The 24312-nt window shown below is 45.0% G+C and overlaps 1 protein-coding gene across 1 annotated transcript in view; it reads right to left on the bottom strand.

The window, feature by feature from the left end:
• Positions 1-8108, bottom strand: part of TOM1L1 (target of myb1 like 1 membrane trafficking protein) — a 68485-nt gene extending 60377 nt beyond the window's left edge. The window contains exons 1-2 of the mRNA XM_015429542.1: positions 7889-8108; positions 4917-5001 (exon numbers count right to left, since the gene is read on the bottom strand). Coding sequence (XP_015285028.1) covers positions 4917-5001; positions 7889-7946 — 143 coding nt within the window. The 5' untranslated portion in view covers positions 7947-8108. The remainder of the gene's footprint in view (positions 1-4916; positions 5002-7888) is intronic.
• Between the last annotated feature and the right edge of the window lie 16204 nt (positions 8109-24312).

Here is a 24312-nt window from a genome sequence, read left to right on the forward strand (position 1 = left end):
TTTTTATGTTGAGCTTCAAGCCCACATTTGCGTTCTCCTCTTTTACCCTGAGCAAGAGGCTCTTTAGGTCCTCTTCACTTTCTGCCATTAGAGTGGTATCGTCTGCATATCTGAGGTTGTTGATCGTTTCCCCAGCAATCTTAATTCCCGCTTGTGATTCATCCAGGCCAGCATTTCGCATGATGTACTCTGCATATATATTAAATAAGCAAGGTGACAATATACATCCTTGTCGTACTCTGTTTCCTATGCTAAACCAATCAGTTGTTCCATATCCAGTTCTAACTGTCGCTTCTTGACCTTTATACAGGTTTCTCAAGAGACATGTGAGGTGGTCTGGTACAAGGCCATCTCTTTAAGGACCTGCCATAGTTTGTTGTGATCCACACAGTCAAAGGCTTTAGCATAGTCAATGAAGCAGAAGTAGATGTTTTTTCTGGTACTCTCTTGCTTTCTCCATAATCCAGCGAATGTTGGCAATTTGATCTCTAGTTCCTCTACCTCTTCGAAACCCAGCTTGTACTTCTGGCCGTTCTCTATCCACGTACTGTTGAAGCCTATCTTGTAGAATCTTGAGCACAGGAATAAACAGCTTTAAAAGGGGGATTAGATAGATTCATGGAAGATAAGTCTATCAATGACTACTAGCCATGGCAACTGAGGAGAACCTCCACATTCAGAAACACTAATCCTCTGAATCCCAGATCCAGGAGGCAAAGGCCTCAGCCTCTATGCCCGGTTGTTGGCTGTCCAGAGGAACAGATTGGCCACTGTGTGAGAAAGGATGCTGGACTAGATGGAATACTGGTCTTATCCAGCAGGACACTTCTTATGTCCTTAAAGCTAGAATCTTGATACACTACATTTCTATTTGCGGGGGGGGGGGCGGTTGTGCAAGTACACTGCAGCTGGCAACCCCTTCCCCCTTATGGACTCTAGGAAAACAATTCTGCTTTAAAAACTGCCTGTTAAAACAGAGTTTTTGTAGCTCAATACATTCAACAATTTTTTAGCACAACCACAAAAGGTAGAAACTTAATTTTGTATTTAACACCGAAGCTGGGATCATTGTGACTCTAGGTCAGTAATCATTCCTGAAAAAATACTTGCAGGTACTGGGAGTGGGGTGACGAAAGGCAGTCCTCAGAATTGCCCTGACTATAGCTCACCGTCAAAATAGTATAGGTTATTTGGCAAACAATGGCCCCGGTCACACGGGCCAGTTAATGCGGGAGGGAGATGTGGCTGTTTGCCCCGGAGGAAAATAAAGCGCGGTGGCCCGATCAGATGGTCCCCTGAGTCTTCACACTTAGGCTGTTAGCTGGCGATCACATGGCGATGCTGAAGCGTGGCAAAGAAGCGGCATGGCAAGCGTTTCACATTTGTGCGCATGCGCAGTTCCGTGGAGCAGCACTGATTTCAGTTACGTGTTTGTGCGCATGCACTTACGAAAAACATCTGGTTTGCGATTGGACCTGGATGGGCACTGGATGCCACGGGATACTAGCACTCCCACAATCAGACGCCCGCCCCAGCCCTGCGTTTTCCGGATACTAGTGCACTTTCCGTGGTACTTTTTAACCGTGCATCTTTTACGGGACGCCATGGGTGCGCTATGCTTCCCAGATGTTGTGGTGTGATCACGTCCTGAAAATCTGCCTGACATTCATGCTTTTAGCACGGCAAATCCTCCGTGTGAACGGGGCCAATAACTGGATGATTACCACTGACTAGGCTTCTTTCATGGGGTGCATGGGACAAGGGGAAACCCCCCCACATTAACTTCTGAGGTGAGTGTTGCTTTTCCTGGATTACCATTTTTTCCTCCCCAGGTGATACACAGGACAGGTCTCTCCAGTACAGGCATCAACGCATCACCACATGACAAACACACAAAGAGGTTTTTCAGGATTTGTCCCTCTTCGCCCCACATAGATTCACTGACTGCTGCAGAAATGTCTCCATTGTGCCAATGGGGGAGGCAGGCTGGCTCCGGGTAGCCACCACTTTAAGACAAGAGCTGCCCTTCTACCTTCCCTTTTGGACTGCCAGCTTTTTAAAGTGAGAAAAGGGAGAACTGGGATGTATTGGCTGGCTAAAGAGAAAACCAGAGAGATCTGTCTCTGAGTGGGCCAAGCAGCAATGGGGTATTAGAGGTCAAGCAACAACAGGGCAATTAATCTTGGGGAAGATCTACTTGGGAAAATGAACCTGAGAGGGAGAAGCTGGGTGGAATTTGAATGTTTTGTGGATAAATTAATGGCAGGGGAATTGGCGGGGGGGGGGGTGATGTCTGGGTTTCAGACCCTTCCCTCTCGCAGTGAATTTGTGTTCTACGGCTCCAGAGCATCTCACAAGTTCATCTGTTTGCATCTGGTCAAATGACTGGTACCCTGCAGCAGGAAATGTAGGACAGGTCTGATGCTTTGGGGGTCCATTTAGCAATAGGTTGCAAACACTGCAGTCAAATGCATCTGGAAAGCCCACTAGGAAGTCAACTCAACAGTATTCCCCCACGCACTGTTTGACTCCAGTATTAAGAGGAATACCACCTCTAACTTGGACAGGTCTGATGCTTTGGGGGTCCATTTAGCAATAGGTTGCAAACACTGCAGTCAAATGCCTCTGGAAAGCCCACTAGGAAGTCAACAGTATCCCCCCACCCACTGTTTGACTTCGGTATTAAGAGGAATACCACCTCTAACTGTGGAGGTTCCACTTAATTACCAGGATTGTTTGGGGGGGGGCTTCCATTAACAATGTGTGAGCAAAGCAGGCTGAGGAGCTTTGGATGGTGGACCAACAGGAAGCCATGACAGGATTGGTGTGGAAGGAGAGCACATGGAGTACCCCACATTTGGGGGGCACCAGATGTCACTGGCTGCCGTGCAAAGCCAACTGACTCTTTCAGTGAAGACTGCCTGCTGCAACAGCAGAGGTTTCTTGAAGAAGAGTACTTTTGATTTACCACAATGCAAGCTACCCTGTTATACTGTCACTGATGACTCCTCTGTTAATGGTAGATATCTCAGTGGGCCATCTAAATTGACCATTAGGATCAAGGCACAGAAAGCACTGCCACTTTGCTAAATACACTGCAATACACCAGCCTTTGGCTACATGATTTTGTACTCTTATCTGGTAGAGAGGTATTTGCTCCCTTATTGAGAGCCATTTTTACAAGTGACAATCTCCTAAATGGATATAATTTCAGTCGAGAAACACCACATACACCCAATAGACACCCGTGCACCAATTTCACTCCTCCCAACACCTCTTTCTTGTGGTTCCATTTCCTAGGGAGGTACAATTGCTGTCTGCTTGTTTGACAGCATTTTCTGTAGTTGGTGGCAAAGACAATGGACGGAAGAGGGTAGCCTTTGGCTACCCCGGCTGCTTCCTACTTGCCTTAGCTCCCTCATCCTTTTAATCAGGTGAGATAAACCAATGGGTGTTTAAAAGTACACCATCAGCGAGGGGGGAACCTAACCTGAGCGACACTTGAGAAGTTTGTTTTGCTTAATCCATACCTTCCATTTCCGGAAGTTCATGAAGTTCAGAATAAGAAGGTACAGTTGTTTTATTAAACAGGAGTTTGGTGGCTGCTTGAAGGCCACCAAAACTTTATTCCAGCATAAACTTTCAGAGGGTAGAGCTTATGCCATTATGAAAGTGTGGTTTCTTGTTAAAGTGCTGCAGGACTCCTCTTTGTATTTCTGCCCTGGACTGATGACACGGCTACCTCTCTGAAATTATGTGGCTTTTTAAGACTGATTCTGATAAGAGAAAAAGTAATATTTCCAAGGCTATACCTATTTAACTGGCACAGAAAACAAACAAACAAACATGAGCTCAGGATGGCTACTTGTTCCCCTATAGCTATTGTAATATTGTATATTCTGAGGTATGCTTTTGAACAATTCAATGTTTTTATGAAGTTTAACTGAATATCCAAAAGCAGTTTTTTCCCTAACTGGCAAAAACTAAGATATACTTAGGCATGTTGCTGGGCTGCATCCTGCAGTTCCATTCTAACACTTGGGATAGTTGTAATTATTGTTTCAAAAGAAAGGAGCAAGTATGCCAAAAGGCACAACTGCGTGTGTTAAATTATACAGAATACATTTCAACATTCTTCATAATAATCAAACAAACATAGGGATTTAAGAAAGTAAATACTGTCTATTTTTGCCAACTGAACACCACGGAAACAGTTGAACACACATTATTTCACTGTTCATTTTATACGGCTATTAGTTCACTGTGTATTACCCCCTATTTGATCTCAGTTTCCAGGGACATTTGGTTTTCAGGTACAAAGGCCAATGTAGAAGTTGCTGCTGGTGCTTACAGCCCATTCAGGGGGACAAATTATGGGTCGCAGTCAGTAACAATGAACCATGCGCTCTTGGGCTTCACGTGTTAACTTTTAAAGCTGTACACTTATATGTAATGTGCATCTCCAGCACTGCTTGCAGCTCTCTGGGCCCTGCCCCTGCAGAATGCTAGCCAACTTTTTTAACCAGCCGCAGCAGCTGTGCCATAACATGCAGGAAGTAACAGGTGCTGCTTTTCTGCAGCATATACCTCCTCACCTCTCTTATCACTCGCTCAGATTGCACAATGCCCCTCCTTAAATCCTCACACTACCTTCCTGTCCAGCCGTGACATCAATTTAGACGACAGCAGAACTGCCTCACACACACACACCCGCCTTCATAAGAACCTCTCCTAAATACTGAATCGCAGCTCAGAGTTTCTTTTACAAGATTAGACAGCAAAGCAGGAGATGACAAAAAGTTTACAAAGAATTTCTTTTTCTCCATACGAAGTCTCCAACTTTTCATACCGGATGAACTATCCAGCAGCCTGTGTTCCCTGGAAAGCAACTTTCCAAAGAATATTAAGACACTTACCCTTCTTCAGTCGTATTAATAATATCGCAGATGTGCATAAACTGTCCCCACTCTTCCGTCTGCAGTGCTCCAAAAGTGGCTTTTTCTGCAGAGGGGGGAAAAAAGGGTTCTTTCACATAAAAAGTCACAACAAAATGCAGGCATAGGCCACTAACAGAGGAATATGTGAAATGCCTTTGTATTCCTTTCAAATTACTCAGGAGAGGAGTTTTGATTTAAGGCAATCTGGCTTCAAAATTGACTGAAACCTCTGGGAAATCTTCTTCCCTGGAAACAAAGGCGTGGATGAGCATCCGGCAGGCATGGTTTAAGCCTAGGAAATCCAACTGACAGCGGGTTAGTTGAAGTGGCGTCTCGCCGTTAGGGTTCTGTGACATGCCAAAACAGGTTACAGGATGCACACAGGCATGGAAGCTTTGGAAAGGGGCCACCAAACACCAGCAAGTGAACATTTGAGAGAGCTGCCTCAGAAAGTCAGTCTCACTTTACTCATTGGAGCTTACTCCCAGGAAAGTGATGAAGATGGGAAGCCGTGTTAGTCTGTCTGTCGCAGTAGAAAAGAGCAAGAGCCCAGTAGAACCTAAAGACTAACAGAATTTGTGGTAGGATATGAGCTTTTGAGAGTCACTGCTCTGAAGAAGGGAGCAGTGACTCACAGATGCTCATACCCTGCCACAATTTTTGTTAGTCTTTAAGGTGCAACTGGACTCTTACTCTTTTCTACCATCCCAGGAAAGTGTTTCTGGAATTAGGATGACCAGAGGCAAAGTAGTGCCGAGCTTACTGTTGGCCTAGGACCAGAGAGTTCCGAATTCAGATCCTCAGTCATGAATCTCACTGGCTGTCCCACAGCCATTCTATTAAACTGGAAGTAAATAAATAAATAACCAATCCCACACTGCTGTTGTGAAGATTAAATGGATATGGAAAAATCCATATAAATTGCCCTAAACTGTTCAGAGGATGGGCAGGATCCAAATTTTGACAGACTATTACTTGAGCACATTTAAGTGGGAGGAGCTTGTCATTGAGGACTAGAAGCCATGGTAGTCTACATGTTAGCATGTCAAACTAGGGTCTGGGAGACCCAAGATCAAATCCCCACTCTGCCATAGAACCTTGCTGGGTGACCTTGGGCTAGTCACACATTTTCAGCCTAACCTACTTCACAGGTTTATTGTGAGGATAAAATAAAAGTGAGGGGAACGATACAAGCTGATATGGGTCCCCATTGCAGAGAAAGGTGAGGTATAAATGAAGAAAATAGATCAATAAAAGCTAGAAAGCAACTCTGAAAGGCAATGAAACTTGCCTCAGGCAATTCATTAGTAAGAGATTTAGGCAGGTCTTGCTTATGGACAAGGCCAGAAAATAATAAGAGTTCTTCTTCACAAGAGTTCCTTTTTATCATACATTTAAAATATCTATCTATTAATCACCTTTCTTCCTTACAGAGCTCAAAGTGGCTTACAATGTTAATAAAATACATTTTAAAAAGCCAAATTTTAAAATATTTTATTTACTAATTAAGGTGGTTAACAAGGGGCAAAAGGATCCTGTTGAATACATGAGAAGTGGGGATTCTAACAAACTTTAATTATTGTGAATACACAAGCCTCAGTGAGACGCAACATGATCTAGCGGTTAGCATGTCAGACTGGCAAATCAGGGTCCAAATCCCATCTCAGCCAGCAACCCCTCAAGATGATTTTGGGCCACTTGCTCTCAGTCTCTCACCTCAACTATCTCCACAGGCTTTAAAAATGCAGAATAAAACAGAGAACTGTGTCCTCTACCCTGAATTGATTGAAGGAAGAATAGATTTTAAAAAATTAATTAAGAGAGACGGTTAAATGGATAGTGGAAGTTATTCCTAATCAATTAGTGAAAAGGTCCAAGGAGGAAGTTGTTAAATGGTCACCAATTGACAGACAGTTATTGATCTCTGAACTATAATCCAAGTGGCAGGACCCTGTTCTGTGGGTTCGTTTCCTATGGCAGGCAATCCGGAGTGCCAAAAAGAACCAGCAATACTCTCTGCTCTCCATCAGTCACGCTGAGGGATCGGGACAGCACACTCAGAGCATCCTGATCCCTGGAACCGCACAGATCAGAAATGCTGAAATTGCATTCCCCATTCTGTCTTTCCATATCCCATGCAGAAGTGCCAAGCACAGCAGCCTTCGGATCCTGAACTGCTGGCTGGCGTTCTTTGCTGACACTCAATGCCCTTGCTTGCTAGTGATAAAGGTTTTCCTTTTTCTTCCTTCTGGCAAGGCACCTATACTTTGCCTGTAAGAAGTTTAGCATGTGCCTTACAGTAGCGGGGAAAGCTACTTCCAATGAAATATTTCCCCATCACGCTACTGTTAAAAGCACAGGAATCCTGCCAGGCAGTAAAACCACCAAGGTTGGCCCAGCAATGGTAAACAACAACACAGAGCCATGGCAGAGTTGGCTGGGGACTAACCCTCATCCCTGAAGAGACCAACAACAGTAGCAGCTGGGTTGCTACTACCTAGAGTGCCTTGACAACATCAGGAGCAGGCTAGCCGTCTTCAGAAACCAATGCAGTTACAGCCAGGCCCAGGAAGACCTGGGTTCAAATCCCCACAGCAACTACTTTGGGGACCTGTTGGGACAGTCCGTCTGTCTCTCAGCCCAACTCAGAGGGTTGTTTTGAGGGTAAAAGAGTGGAGAAAAGAACCAGGGGTGCTACCCAATATCCTCGAGGAAGGCCGGGACAGCAACAACAAAAATAGATCTAATAAAAGAAATACAATTAATAAATAAGGAAACAGCTGTCTTCCTGGAAAACTGGAGTCTTACCCCTAGGAGAAATTAGGGTTTTTTTTTCTTTCTTTCTTCATTCTAAGACGATCATTTCAAAGTTTCCCGATCGGAGAAGTTCAGGGCAATCCTGCTATGCTGAAAGGGGAAGCGAGGGGATGCCAGGCGGCACCGGCGCTTACCTATCAGGTGACCCACGGGGGTGCCGAAGGGATCCTTCTGGCTCTTCCCAAAAGCCATGCCGGGTTACCAGAAACGTCCTCCGAAAGCCGTCTCCACTGCTAGCCGGCGACTAGCCACAGCAGCAGCCTTCTCGGGTCCAGAGTCCCAGCGCCCAGCGGCAGCCGCGGCGATAACTGAGCTCCCCGCCCGCCCTGCTCGGGAGAGGAGGAGCCCCGCCGCCTCCAGGTACTCGCCCCGCGAAGCGGCCCACTGGCCCCGCGTGGCGGATCACGTGCTGCCGCGCCGGGCTCTTAACAGCCGTGCCCGGGTGTTTTCCGCTCCTGCGGAGTGGGGCGCGTTACCGCAGACAAAAGCAGCTCCGGCCGCTGCTGGTCTCTCCGCCCGCGGAGACCCTGGAAGGGAAGGCGGCAGAGCCCACTGCCCCGCCCTGTCAACCGCCTCGGCGACCCAGCTCGCCCAAGGTGCTGCTCGGAGGGAAGCCGAAGGGGGGGGGGGGGTTGGGGGGAATTGGGGCGGCGAACCGCTTTTTCGCCCAGCTAGGGAGGGACTTCCTTTCTCCTTTCAAAAGCGCGGGGTTAATAAGGAAGGGAAGGGAAAGAAAGGGGGGCGAGACATCGAGCCGTTGTTCCCAACACCACCCGATCATGTTCTGTATGGGAAAACAGTGAATTTAGCGGCGTTGACTTCCTGGTGAATAATTGCGCTTCGGGTTGCTCTCAAGTTTCACAGGCGTTTCCCAAGTTTGCTCTGGTGTCGTGAATAGATCCTGCCCGGTCATCTGAAGCACATGTGGGTTGTTTTTTTGGGGGGGAGGGGGGGATCATTAACAACTTTGCATTTATAATTCCAGGGTAACAGTCGTGTTACTCTGTTGCACCAAAAATAAAGAGGAATATTGGGATATTTTAAAGACCAACAAGCATTTATTTTATTTTATTTATTATCGAGATTTATACCCCGCCCTTCCGGCCATGACCTGTTGTGGACTCTAGTCCTGTGTGTTTTAGCATTTATATAATGGCTTTTTCACGGGTATGTCACAGTATTTTAACCATTGTTCAAACAGCACACACAGGCCTTTGAGATGTGTGAATGGTCAAAATCTAGTACCGAATACAGAAATTATTTTGTTGTGAGGATAAAATGGAGAAAAAGAGAACAATCAATGTAAGCTGTTTGGGGAGAAGCTGTTGGGAAGAAGGGTGAGATATAAGTCAATAAATAATTTTTTAGCTTTAAAAAATCAAATCCTAGCTCCCATGGCTGTGAACATGTTGTGTGAGGCTGCTGTCTCAGTAGCTCCTACAATTGAAGTGGTGCAACTGATGGGAGTTAGGAACTTGAATTATTGACCCAAAAATGGTATTTAAATTTGTGGGTGCTTTTAGTCAAACAAGTGCAGTGGTACCTTAAAGACTCACAATTTTTTATTTCAGCCTAACTTTTTTGTGAGCTGGAACTCACTTCATCAAATACATGGAGTGTACATCCATAGCCAACAGATACAAGCAACAGAAAGATAGAAGCAGACAAATTTTAGAAACAGCAATTCAAGAGAATCCCATCTATTCAGAATGGGTGAGGACTACCCCTTAGTGTAATAGAGGGACCACCATTCCATTGTTTGTAACTGCAAGTGTTAGTATCTCTCATGTACATGCCATGCGTCAGATGAAGTGAGCTGTAATTCGTCAAAAGTTATGCTGGAATAATTTCAAAGCCGGACTGGTTCCTGGAAATCTGCAGCCCAAACCGGTCTAATACATTGTCAGTGACCTGCAGCGCATCCCAGATTGGAATATTTCTCCTTTTTAGGTCTTGAGTGGCACACCTTTCCTTCCATACAGATAATCTTTCAAGTTATAGGAGCAAAATGGGGGAGGGGGAGGGAAGAATCAGCATCACACAATGACATCACTAAGTCTTCCAGCAAAAACTGGAAGTGATGGCATCACATTGATACAACGGCATCACTTCTGGTTTGTGCTGAAAGTGACATCATGGCTTTGGCACGATGCTTGTCGCATAGGTACTCCCCCCCCCCATTCCTTCCAGGTGTTAGCTTGAGGCTGGCAACCCTGCATGTCAACCTATAACAGCCTCTCACCAAGAACAATGGACCGCCCAACATAAGCACAAACCTAAGGGAGCATACTGTCCAACAAATCACTAACTTTGCTTCCTATATAGACTCAGACAATACTATCACAGGACTCAGTGACATCAGCTGTACCGCCTGAGACTCATCCACTTGCTCATCCTCTAATTTAATACGTGCCATCATGTGTCAACAATGCCCTTCTGCTCTCTATGCTGGACAAAGAAGGTAGTTCCTAGAAGAAACGGAGACAAGTCTGACATTAAAAATCACAATATCTAAAAAGCAGTGCAGGAAATGTTAATCTTCCAGGACATAGTGTTCATGATTTAAAGGTTACTGTTTTATCACAGAAGAATTTCAATGGAGAATCCAATGCAAAAGTGCGGAATTAGGTTTCATTAAGAGATTTAACACTCTCCCTGAGGCTTGAATAACGACTTGGGTTTCCTCATTCACCATAATGCTAATAGCCCACCCTTTATGGACATTCATTAATTTTGCTTATCATGTCTCACAAGGCTCCTCCCTTGATTAGATATTTCATGTTCCTCATATCTTCCTAGCTACTTACCATTGGAAGTGGTTCTTATTCTAACGTTTATAATGTATTTCCTATGGATGTATACGCCATTCTTCGGATGAAGTGAGCCCTGACTCACAAAACCTTATTTATTAGATGTTTATACCCTTCTTTTCTTTCCAATGGGGACCCAAAGCAGTTTACAACACCATTCTGCCCTGCTATTTTATTTTCACAACAACCCTGTGATGTAGGTGAACCTGCAAGAGAATACGACTGGCCCAAGTTCTCCCAGTGAGCTTCCATTGCAGAGGGAGGGTTTAAACCCAGGTCTTCCAGACAGATCATAGTCTAGTCCTCTAACCACTATCCCACACTGGCTTGCATGTTGGAATAAGTTTTGTTTGTCTTTAAGGTGTCATGGGATTTCTGTGTGATTTTTCTGCACAAGACTAATACAGCTACCCCTCTGCTTTTTTTGATGTTTCTTCAATGGGAGCTAACTTTCAGGAGGTGTCTTGCTCAAGGACCCCTCTGAATATGGCAAAGGTGACCCCGCTCTGCTGAGGGGGGGGGGATTGAGGATATATGGGAAAACTTCCCCATAAGCAGAATTCCTAGCCTGATCTGCCCTTCACGTATTTGAAGAAATGAACAGCCTGTGACTCACAAAAGCTAGTACTGAAATATATGTTGTTAGTCTTTAAGGTGACACCAGACTTCTGGTTTATGTGGAAAAACTGACAGAGTTTGGAACAGGGCGAGAGTGAACACATGCAGAGAGATCGCAAGTAGCCATGTTCTCTATAGAAACACTCCCAAAACAACAATCGCGTAATACCCTAGGACCAATGAAAGTATTACAGAATAGTGAGCACGTTTTTGAGTTCCATGTAGACCCCCCCCCCCCGCTACATCTTCAGTACATAAAAAGGGGAGAAAGATGTTTCAGGGTATGAAAGAGAAACCCCTGGACAGTACAGGGTGTATTACAGACTTAATTAGATGAAAGACTGCTGGGTACAAAAACACCATAAGCCACCAGTGCTCTCTTCCAGGACGCCTTGCCCCTGGAACGTGTCACTGCTCAGACAAGTGAAGAAACACATAACAGTGTGCTTGAACTGGTGTAAACAGTGCCTTTTGGCAACTGATAAACCATGAGAATGGCTAAATAAGTTTTCAAAGGGTGGGCCTTGCACAGTTACTTCCCCCTCCCCTGAACAAAGAAAACCTGAGTACATTCAGCAAAAATGGCAGGGGAAAGAATGCAAAATAGGACAAAATGGGATGATTGGTACATGTTGCAGAATTTAGCTTTTAGTGGTACAGAATTTGGATTCCCCAGGTGCAAGATTAAAAAAAGAAACAGCAAAGAAAACTCAGTGCTGTTCTTTGTAGTGACTTAACAGGATGGATCTATGCCACTTTCACCTCAAAGGCTGGTAACAGTGGTGATCATTCCCATGATCGTCTGTGAGTTCATGGCAGACATACACTGAATGTATCTGATATGTTTGCATTTTTCTATGGCAGGGATTCTAACTTCAAGGAAAATGCATCTTGCAGACATTCCACAATGCAGCTGGCCATTTTATATGACCATTTTGATGAGGTGAATAATGTGGTTAGGCCACTATGAACTGCCATTTATTGACAAGTGGATATTTTCTTGGAAAACCAGGCTATATATGTTTTAAATTTTGAATAAATAAGATCTACCATTGGATAAATTAAAGGTGGAAGCTGCAAAATAAAATGTGTTTTAAACAGCTGTAACAACTAAAGTGTGCTATCAACACAGAAAAGTCACTTTTTATAAAACAAAAAGATGTGTGTCTTTAACAATCATACTTAGGCCATAGATCCATTTACATTGCAATGCTAAACAAAGTTACACATGTCTAAGACCACTGACATGGTTAGTGTGCTAGAATAGGTCTGGGGAGACCCAGATTCAGATCTCCACTGTGCTACTGAGTTCAGTAGACCTTGGGCCAGTCACTCTCTCAAACTATCTCATAGGAGCACTCGCTGTAAGGACAGGTTGGAGGAGGGGAGAACCACATGTGTGCTCCTTGGAGGAAGAGAGTGATAAAATACAGCAGTGCATAGATATGACAGCTAGAGCAGGTGTAGGTCTGGTTTGTTAAACCACCAGAGGAAACATAATTCAGATTAATCCAGTTTAGGGATGGGCACAAACCAGGAAAATCTGGTTCATTTCAGTTCATGGTTAGTGTAATGTGTTCAGTTTGTGAGCCACAAATTGTCATGCACTTTTAGGCACCAAATGAACCGGTTTAGTTCATGAGATTCATAATGCAGTAGAATGCCGCCCTGTTGTGCTAGAGAGACCAAACTCACTAGGGGCCATTGGCTGACTCTACTCTACCTGCCCTCCAAGTTTGGTGAGGATTGGATTTACAGGGACTGAGTAACTGCATCCCAAAGAAGGTACCCCCAGGAAAGTGCTTTCTGGAGAAATGACAGGCACTGGTTCAGGAGTGTACAGAATGGACCCTGTGCAAACTAGAGGCATCAAACTCACTGGGGACCTCCCCTGATGCTTCTCTACATGCCCTCCAAGTTAGGTGTAGATTGGATTTATGGGATCTGAGTTATGGCTCCCCCAAGAAGATGCCCCCAGGAAAGCCACCAGGAACTGCTTGAAAGTTCATGGAAAGTTCAAGCTGGTTGACATGTCACAAACTTTAGTTCGCAAATCACAAACTAGCCAAAATTTGTCACATATTTTAGTTTGTGATCCAGTCCGTGCCCATCCCTAATCCAGATCAAGGGTTGCCAACTTTTTCTTTAATGAGAGGCACTTCTGAATAAGGAAAAATAGCCTGAGAGCTACTAAAACACACACACATATATTCCCTGTTAATAAATTAAATTTGTTTCCCCCATGTCCGTCCGTCCCCCCTGCCAAGCTAAAGGCAGGATTGGTTTCAGTTCCCTTTGCACGAGAGATACAACAGGTCAGCTAATTGAGCCTTCCAGGATCTCTTAAGTATTGTGAGATTATATACCTGATCTTCTAGGGCCTGTACACGATACTCCTGATCTCCCAAGCTACTTGTTGGAGACCCCTGATCCACAATTTCCAAAGGATGCTGCAAGTATTATCATGTTTCAAATGCTTGTCATATATCTTCCAAAGTGTACCGTGTAAACAAACACAGACAAAAGCCCTCTGTCATTGAAGGAGACATTAGAGACTCCAAGATGGCCACTGATAAAAATAGCCACAGCTATGAAAAGCACTAAACACTTAGTAGAAAACTTGCCTATAAAGCTTGATTCGTTCACCAGGGTGGAGGTAGTATGGATAGGTGCAATTGTGTCACTAAATCACAACTTAATCTGCATCTTGGACAGCTTTAATATTGGGACAAGTGAAGGACAAAATGAAAGCTGCATCATTAAATGCCTTTGCTTTGCATGACTGACAGAGCAAGGAATGTCAGGGAGAATAAAAAATTTCAGTCTGTTCGGAATCTTTGACGACTCCCCCTTACCCCACCCCAGGCTTGAAAAAGGCCACTGAGCACAGATTTAATCAATTAAGTCATTATGATTCAAATGACATTAGCATTCCATTCTTAATGAGATCTTGATTATGTGGCTGACTTATTTATCTTGATTTTTTTTACAGCTCTAATCCAGCGACTCAAGGCTGAGCACAAGGAACACCCACAGACATAAAGTACCAAAATGATAGCAAACTAAAAACAGTAAAACGAACACACAGCTAACTCAAAACAGAGGTGTCATCATCTCCCATTCTCTGTCTATCGCTAGCCGCACAATTCAGATCTCAATAAGACTTGCTGGCAACGTTCCCTCTAAGCTGTGGAGTCTTATGAGCAAAAATTCTACTTTGTGAGCTACTGGCATGAAAGTTGTGAGCGAGCAATTTGGCTACTGCATAAGTTAGTTTGCTCTGGAGCCCTCCCTTCCTGAGCTGAGACAAAAATGTGTGAGTCGGAGGCTAAAAAACCGTGAGCTAGCTCACACTAACTCAGCTTAGAGGGAACATTGCTTGCTGGGTTTTTTTCTGAAATATGGTAAGCTCAAGCACTTTCCAGGCCCAATTTAAACGTGTCATCAGCAAAGCAAACGCAACAAAACAAAAGCAACTTCCCGTGCAACTTTTTCATGGGCTCGGTGACTTGTTTAACAGTGCCGAAGCCCTATGTATGCTTCGTTAGCACACCAGCACAATATCCAGCATAATGTCAACAAGATCACTGGCATGCAAAATGAGTACGCATTGCTGCTTTGTGGAGGATGTAGCAGAGTCTACGTGAAACACTCCAGCCTATGCAAAGTCTCAAAGGGAAATTCTGTGCCTCACCAGCTTCGTGTATAAATTGGGCCTTAACATTAACATGGAGGGAAGCTTCCCCATCCTAGATCTGGACATAAGATTTCAAGGCCTACAGACCTCGAAGCGTATTAATGTGGTGTTTTTTGGGTGTCCAAAGCACATAACAGTAGGGTTGACAACTGCTGGTTGTGAAATTTCTGGAGATTTGAGGGGTGGAGCCTGGGGAGGGTGGGGCTTGCAGAGGGGAGGGACCTCAGTGGGGTATAATGCCATAGAATCCACCCGCCAAGGCAGGCATTTGCCCCAGGGGAACTGATTGCTGTTATCTGGAAATCAGTTGTAATTCTGGGAGATTTCCAGGCCCTACCTGGAGCCTGGCAACCTTACATAACATTCGTTAGCTCAGTAAACAATCCTGCAAGGTAGGCCACTAGGTTTGCTAGCCTCCAGGTGGCACCTGGAGGTCTCCCACTATTACAATTGATCTCCAGATGACCAAGATTATTCCCCTGGAGAAAATGACCACTTTGGAGGGTGGACTGTTTGGCATTATACCTTGCTGAGGTTCCTCCGCTCCCCAAACCCTGCCCTCCCCAAGCTCCACTCCCAAAATCTCCAGGTATTTCCCAGCCCTAGAGTTATCTTCACATTGCAAATGGACAGTGGGAGAAGGATAGAAGCCGACAGATACTGGCTTGCCTGTCTACCTGCTGACTTCATGAGGTGAGTTATGGTCTTTCTGGATGACAGCTCATTTTCTTGCCTTCCCCAATATATTCACCTGATGGAACAAGGCCTCTGTTCCTTAATCTATGCAGGGCCAATGGGGCGGGGGCAAGAAGGTCAGTTGGACCTCAAGTTCAAATGGGGCCACTAATTTAGACAAACATGTCAGACTTCAGCATTCAGCTGGAGTCCGGGGCTGTCTCTTTCTCCAGGGTTCCTTTAGTAGGGCTTGCCGAACCTCGGGGGGGGGGGGGGACAGCCCCCTCTTCTCTCTCCTGCCAGTAACCTCTCTCTGTGTAGAACAGACCTTTGTTGGTGGCAGGTTCTGCTGCTCCTCTGCCACCCTTGTTGCCTTGTGCCTTTGCTTCTGGCCCGTGGGGGTTGGCTGATGGTCAGCTCCTGGCCTCTCAAGTCACCAATGGGTTCCCAAGACTTTTTTCTATATATATACTCTGGATTCCTTTTTTCCCCCAGCAACAAAGATGATCCTTGTTGATCTCTACTTAAACCTTGTCTCACCCCGTCATTTTTACCTGAGCTTGGACTTCAAGTGACTTATTTATGTTACTTCTGCAGTTAGAATTCCTGAACATCTTGGTGGCCAAACATAAACATATGTACTGTTGTGTCAATCATGAGGAGGCAGGCATGTAAAATACCACTTTTCCATAGAAAGTACATGAAAGCAATGCGTTGGTGGCAGGTTCTGCTGCTCCTCTGCCACCCTTGTTGCCTTGTGCCTTTGCTTCTGGCCCGTGGGGGTTGGCTGATGGTCAGCTCCTGGCCTCTCAAGTCACCAATGGGTTCCCAAGACTTTTTTCTATATATATACTCTGGATTCCTTTTTTTCCCCCAGCAACAAAGATGATCCTTGTTGATCTCTACTTAAACCTTGTCTCACCCCGTCACCTGGGGTAATTTTATTTATTTACATTTAAATTCACCTTGGTAATGACTGACTCCCCTTTCCCATGTGATTTAAAGGATGCATGCCAATTCATAAATATTTGTGCTGTTTAAAGTCACAACTGAGGAAGTATGGGTGTATTTTCGACTCAGGTTTTGTATGTCCTATATGGAATAGGCTTAGGAAACCCCCATCGTGTTCTTGATCTCAGCTGGATCCAGAATTCTGCATGAATATTCAGTCTTCTGGGAATTACCAGTGTTCTTTTCATTGGCAGACTTGAGGCCAGATTTCCCAAAAGAGGTTAAATGTGAATTATATCTGAACTGTCCCAAGGTTGTTTTGCAAGATGACTTGATTTAAAGGTGCTAAAAATACCTTGCTGTAGATGATTAGTTGGGATTAACTGGGATGTATATGATGAAGGCAGTCCCATATAATGATGGCAGTCCCATATTCATCTTCCCTTCCGCAAGTAAGACTCTGTTGTTTGTCTTCAGCCTGCCTGTTTTCCCAGATGAATATGGGACAGAGTGATGCAGTGCTTCTTGTGGAGAAATACTGATTAAGCCTCTCATTCAGCTGTCAAAACAAGGTGAATGCACACTGTAAAAGTAATTCTGATTGGATGTATGCCCAGGCATGTCATAAGCATTATCGGTATGTGTGATTGGTTGGTACACAAATATATAGAGATCACCATATTTTACTATTGCTCTTCTAAGAGCAATCTTATGGTTTAGCAATCGGGCCCGTCTTTTAGTTTAGAGTTTGTTTCGCCATGTATTGGGGCTCCCACCTGCGGCTCCAGAGGGGATGTGATGGCATACAGTCCACCCTCCAAAACTGCTATTTCCTCCAGTAGAATGGATCTTTGTTGTCTAGAGATCAGTAGCAATTCTGGGAGAACTCCAGGCCCCACCTGGAGATTGGAAACTACCCTGTGTAGACCATGTGCCAATTATACTTCTCAAATCAGCACCCCCTTCTTGTACTGTGCTCCCCCCCCACACACACACACACCTGCCTCAGGAGATTAGAATGGCATTCACTCACTTTAGGGTCTTGCCAGTTGTGGCCCCAACCTTATGAAGTGACCTCCCAATAAAGGTCAAGTTAATCTTTCTGGCCTGTAAAGCCATTCTTTTTAGGATGACCTTTTGTTAACAGATAGCAGGAGATTCCGGAGGCTTATTTGTGGTTTCAGTTTTAAAATGCTTATTGATTTGATTGTGCACTGATTATGTTGTGAACTGCCGTGGACACTTTGTGTGTGGATGGTGGTGGTAGAAGGTGAATAATACATGGTCTGATAAATAGCTAAAATAAATTTGAGTAAACTGGACCAGTGGTTCATCTAACTCAGGATTACAATCCTAGCTGGTTGCTACTCTCCAGGGCTGGGCTGGCCATTAGGCAAAGTAAGTACTGACATAAAACTCCCCCCCCAAAAAAACCCCCCCACTTTTGCATGCTTCCAAAGTAGGGTTGCCGGGTCTTACCTTGATGCCAGCAGGGGGGGGGGGAGGGTGTCCTGCTCCTTCTCTGAGATCTCTTTGGTGTGTGCACTTTGCACATGCGCCACAATGACATCACCTGGAAGTGACATCATCGTGCATGGCACGTTGCAGGGGATGTTCTATCGTTTAAGGGAAAAAACTATGTTTTTTCCTTAAATGATCGACCGTGCCCTGCGCAATGATGTCACCTCTGGGTGATGTCATTGAGCTCGGCACATTGGCACACACTCAGCACTTTGGGGGTGGGGTTCCCTCGCTGGCCAGATTAGGACGCCAGATTGGGGACCGTGAAAGCGGGCAAACCCCTGCCCCCGTTGGGGGAATGGGAACCCTATTCCAAAGTAGGCCTCCTGCCCACGGTTGGAAAAATCCCACCCTCTGCAGATTTTCCAGAGGGAGTGGCAGCAGATTTGGTCAGTAATTCAGTCTGCTATAAGTTTTGCTTACGGTGGAGCACCATTTCAGTTTTCAGTCCTTAGCACCAAAACAATTTGCAGTGAGGCCTTTTGCCTGTTAAAGGCTCTCAGGAACAGGACTGAAAATCCAAGGACTGTAGCCAGAACCATTGACGCACAATGCCATTCCACTGACCTATTTCCCAAGCACCATATACTGTTTCATCACCTGAAAGCGCAGTTTCACAACTGAGCACTTAAGTGAGAAGCGAAGAACTCTGGGCCATTTTATAGGATTACCAACCTCAAAGTGGGGCCTGGAGTTCTCCTGGAATTATAACTGAACTCCAGATTAGAGAGATCAGCTCCCCCTGCAGGAAATGTGACAGGTTTGGCGGGTAGAATAGGAGAGATGGAAGTCCTGGAGTAACACGACACCTCACTGAGCTTTCTCCCTTTCTTAATCACCTTCCTTCACCACCATCCTCAAATCTCCAGAAATTTCCTTAGCCAGAGTTGGCAACACTAGACTAGCCACCTATGGCGTGGGAATTCCCTTCATGGTAGGTCCACAATGCTAGCTTCATTTTAAAATAGGGGAAAACAATCCTAAATACATGTTAACCATTCCGAACAATAGCATAGAAAACGGAGAGGGTCTGAGAGAGAAGGGCTAGGGTTTCCACATTTTTCAATTAGCCACCCTCTGCCTTTGCCTATTTCTGTCCCCTATCTTCTATATTTCTATATGCCTTGAGTTTTCTTACACCATCGGTACTTACGCCAATAAACAATGAATAATATTTTGCATGTATTCTCACTGAGGCATGAACTAAATGGAAGCATTGTTTCCTGCAGCAGCTTTGGTAGAACAAACCCTTTGGACCTCTATATATTTCATAACACAGTGCCTCCATCTGCTGGTTAACATTTACATGCAAAGGGGAGAAACACTTAAGGCATAGATGCAAGGATGTTTATTATTCTGCTGTTATTCCAAGAAGCTCAGAGCAGTTTACAGGCTGTGGCTGTGAAGAGATATACTTTATATTAACCTACCAGGTCACAAAGAATTTCATCAATGAGGAATACATCTCTTTATACATTTCACTGTTGCCTTGCTGTCTCTTCTTAGAACCTGGAATGCCTTCTAGAGGGGTCCCAGGCAGTTTTCCCATTTAAACAGTGCACAAAGTCTCACTTTCTCAACTTCAGCAATAGGTTCAAACAAGCTAGACAGGGTGCATGAAGAATTGCAGGGTGGTGGTAGGGAGGGTAAATGGTGGGGTGGAGGAATAAATGATGGGAAAGTCCCCCCTCCATCTTTTTTTTTCCAGCTTGAAGTGAGGTAGGAAGGCTATGGCTCAGTGGTAGAACGTCTCCTTTTTCTGCAAAAGTTTTAAGGTTCAATCCGCGGCATCTCTGGCTAAAACCATCACATGGTACGTGATGTGAAATACTTCCACCCGAAACCCTGGAGAGCTTCTGCCAGTCAGAATAGACAGCACTGACCATGAAAGATCAAGGGACTGACTCAATATAAGGCAGCTTCATGTGTTCATGTGTGCTCTCAGCTGATCCCTACATTCTAAAGGACATGAGCATGCTTAGCCCACATCAGACTGTGTGGGGTTTTCTTCCCTTATAAAATTATTATTATCTAGCCAAGTTCTTGGGAATTGCAGATGTATCTTCACAGGATTCTTGCTGTTCTGGAACGGAGCTGGTGTTATTTGCTCAATGCCCAAAATATCCAGGGGTTTCTTGAGACTTCTATGCACTACTCCAAGGGCTCCAATGACAACTGGCATGATAGTAACTAGGGATGGGCACAAACTGAATTATAGCCTGAAGTTCATGATGAACTTGGCTCGGTTCGTGAACCTCGGTTCGTGCCATCCCACCTTCACAAGCTCCACGAACCTCCCAGGTGGATTCGTGGGATTCGTGTCGGCAGACACACTGGCACTGGGAGCGGACACTCCGAGCCATGCTTGTAAAAACCATTTAAAGGGATCCGTTTTAAATGGCTTATGCAAGCCACACCGTTGCCTCACAAGTGAACTGAGGAAGCATTTTAATGCCTTCTTAGTTGACTTGCTGAGCCGTGCCTCCATGGTGGTGTGACTCAACGAGTGAACTGGGAAGGCATTTAAATGCTTGGAAGCAGCTGAAATGTCCCTGACAGGCTGAAATGGATGCAAGCCATTTAAAGGGAATGTTCCCTTTAAATGGCTTTTGCAAGCAAGCACCACGGCTGAGTGAAGTCAAAGTGGTGAGTTCACCTGGAAATGGTGAACTTGCCACTTGGACTTCACTCTAGTGTGGTGCCCACTTGCAAAAGTCATTTAAAAGGAACATTTCCTTTAAAAGGCTTTTACAAGATCTTCCTCCCCCTTCCATTCTGCTGGCCTCAGGAAGCCACCGCCAGCAGAAATGAGGGAGGGAAGATCCACAAACCTCAGAAACTGAACCAGGTCACGAAACAGGGGAGACTCATCCTAGTTCGTGGTAATGGGACCTCACGAACCAGGATGAACCTTAATTTTCCCGGTTCATGCCCACTCCTAGTAGTAATCTTCTTCTCCCAGAGGCACTCCATTCATAGATCATGGTATTTTGTATTAGTCTCCTTTTCTGTTATTATTATTATTGGGTCATTTCCGGCCAGAATGCCCCAGGATGGCATTCTGGCAGTAATGAGCCCAGGAACGGGCACATGCAGCAAGCCCCACCCCCAGCAGCGGGTACATGTGGCAAGCCCTGCCCCCAGTTGGACCATGAGCAGGAAGCAGAATGTACTGTCTCTGCTTGCTGAGAAGGAAGGCAAGGTAGGTTGGTGGGGCCCTGGGGGTGTAGGGTGCAGGGGCTTGTTTCGGGTGGGGTGGGGTGCGCTAGCCCCTCTGTCAGGCAGAAGCACCTGAGATCCTTCTCCCCCCCTTTTCCTTTGCCCAGCTTGGAGGTGAAGGGAAGGGAGAGAGGGAAAGGAATGGAACCCAGGCGCTTCTGCCTATCAAAGGGGCTGGTGCGCTAGCCCCTCTGTCAGGCAGAAGCACCTGAGATCCTTCTCCCCCCCTTTTCCTTTGCCCAGCTTGGAGGTGAAGGGAAGGGAGAGAGGGAAAGGAATGGAACCCAGGCGCTTCTGCCTGATAGAGGGGCCAGCACACCAGCCCCTTTGATAGGCAGAAGCGCCTGGGTTCCATTCCTTTCCCCGTCTCCCTTCTCTTCGCCTCCAAGGAAAGGGGGGGGATCTCAGGCGCTTCTGCCTGACAGAAGTGGGCCAGGGAAGGCGGTGGGCGGAGGCAAAGGAAAGGGAGATGTCAGGGGGTGTGGCATATGCAAATAAGTTATGCTAATGAGCTATGCTAAGGAACTCCTGCACCTCGTTTTCTACGAAATGACCCGTGATGGTGATGATTACAACAAAAATCATCTACATACCTACAGAGCCCACCTTTTAATAATGATAAATTGAAAACTAGACTCCAGCTATGAATGTTAAATTTAAAAAAAATTAATTTATGTAATAACGCTTTTAAATATACATAATAGTAATTATATATATTAAAAAGTGGGCTCTCTAGGTTTAATTACTATGATTATTATTACTTAATGTTCTGCATTTCTAGAAAGCCTTCTGAGAATGCAGAAACCTAGCCTCAGGTGTTTTCTTTCTAAGACCTTCGTGGCTTTTGACCACGTTTGATAGTCTCTGCTAGTTTGCTTAAAATCTGTTTTTGATATTTAATCATGTGTTGTGTACTGGGTTCATTGCAGGAAGACTCAGTGATTCAGCATAGTGATCAGCTTAGTTTATTAGCACACGTACACACAACAACAACAACTAGCCCGTGAGGTCCCATATTTATTGGGTCCCCAACCCATTCCTAGTCCGCTCCCCTCTTCCTACTGGTGGGTTTGAATTTCCCTCCAGGGATCCTATTGGTGTTCCTAGGATCCTTGGTCCCTTTGTTATTCAGGACCAAGCTTGGACTTAAGGCACTGGCTTCCTAGTGACTTTCTGTGAAGACAACAAAATTTTCTACAGTGCTCAGCCTCTCATAGTGTTGAATGTCCTGGGCAAAGGAGTTCTACCATTTTAGCCACCAAAAACAGTAAGGCTGGGCTTGGGGGTTAATTGAAAGCCCTGGGCACGGTGGCAGTGCCTGAAATGCCTTTCCACACTGCCTGATAACACAAGAAGTCCAGGGCTGCACTGAAGGAGCCCATGCTGCAACTGATCCCAAAACCAGTTTCTGGAAAGTTGAGGCTCATTTGTGAAGTAGATATAGTGGGGTGTTTGTTAGCCGGGTCATATTATTTACCTGCATGCCATGAAAAGTTTCTTCTCCTCCTTTCCACACAGTTAGCCTCTGTTAAAGGGACAGGATGTTTTTTTCTGCTGGTAGCTGGCAACTTAGAAGGAGTGCAGCTGCAGTGAGTTTCAGTGTCCCAACTGGGCCTGTAGATGATATTAACTTAGTTGAGCTGACTTGAATTATTATGATGGGATATAAGGGAGCAAGCACCCTCTTAGGGATTTGTTTGCATACACTGTTTTCTGGGATATTTATTTTGAACAGAAAAAGACGAGATTGGATTTATACCCCGCCCCGAAGGAATCTCAGAGCATTTTACAGTCTCCTTTCCCTTCGTCTCCCCACAACAGACACCCTGTGAGGTAGGTGGGGCTGAGAGAGCTCTTTCGAGAACTGCTCTTGAGAGAACAGCTCTGAGAGAGCTACAGCTGACCCAAGGTCACACCAGCAGCTGCATGTGGAGAAGTGGGGAATCAAACCCAGTTCTCCCAGATTAGAGTCCACGCTCCTAACCACTGCACCAAACTGACTCAGTTTGGTGTAGGGATCTACAGTAGGTAGGCTTTGCACAAGGAGGTTATTAGTGCTGAATTTCAAAGTTTTTAATTTGGGAATAACTTCTTGGATCCAGTCAGAGGACTGGGATATACTAGGCCAGCCTACCAATTTGCATAGCAGGCTGGAGTGCTTGCTCATGAGTAACTCTGATGCTTCTCTATACTGAAGAGAAAAGCTGAAAAGTCATCAGAAGAAAGAACTTTCTGTGACAAGTAGTAATATCTTGCCTCTTTTTCTCCTGGAAAGGGAGAGAGGTACTACTAACTAATTTGTTGGTATATTAGGTGGAAGCCATTAATGGCTTTGTAACAGTAGCCTCAAGGTTCTCAGGATATTAATGTCTTTAGACACTCTGAATCTGACCGAAAAGAGTGGAATCATTCTTGCCTCGTAGAGGTGATGAAATATACTCTGAGTTGCCCACCAATATGGGCATATTGGTGGGTCTTTTATCTTTTTACATGGGAAGACCCCTTCCCACTAGGAGAGTGATATCCAATATGGGCATCATGCTGCATTTACAATCTGCTGGCAACTATTTTCTCAGGCCTACTATACATTTTGATAAGATGTTTGTACAAGAAATCCCCGGTGGAGTATACGCTTTGCGTATAATAATTGCACAATAACCAGGCTAGATGCGTATCAGCATTTAATAGTTCCATCTTAAAATACTCTGTACAATTACAGCAGCTTTATATAGCTTCATCACTCTCAAAATAACAAAGATGTAATCGTTTTTCTAATAAATGTTATGCTAATTATATATGGGTTTTTCCTTCCTACATGCCATTTCAGTCTGCATAACTATATTTTGTGTGGGATTTCACTGTGTTCCACTCCTTATATGCAGGCTTTAACAGCACCTGTCAGAACAGAACTAATTCTCTTGTCTCAGACAATAGATTATTTGCGTCTTCCAAAACAAGAACCCACATCTCTGAGTCTGCTTGTTTGTCCATCTTCTCTTCCAGAGCTATTTTGTTGGCAGGTGCGAGAGAGGTAGTATTCAAAATCTGAGAGGGATGGGAAGCTGAT

The sequence above is a fragment of the Gekko japonicus genome, unplaced genomic scaffold, assembly GCF_001447785.1.
Source record: "Gekko japonicus isolate JY-2015 unplaced genomic scaffold, Gekko_japonicus_V1.1 scaffold340, whole genome shotgun sequence".
NCBI classification, from domain to species: Eukaryota; Metazoa; Chordata; class Lepidosauria; order Squamata; family Gekkonidae; genus Gekko; species Gekko japonicus.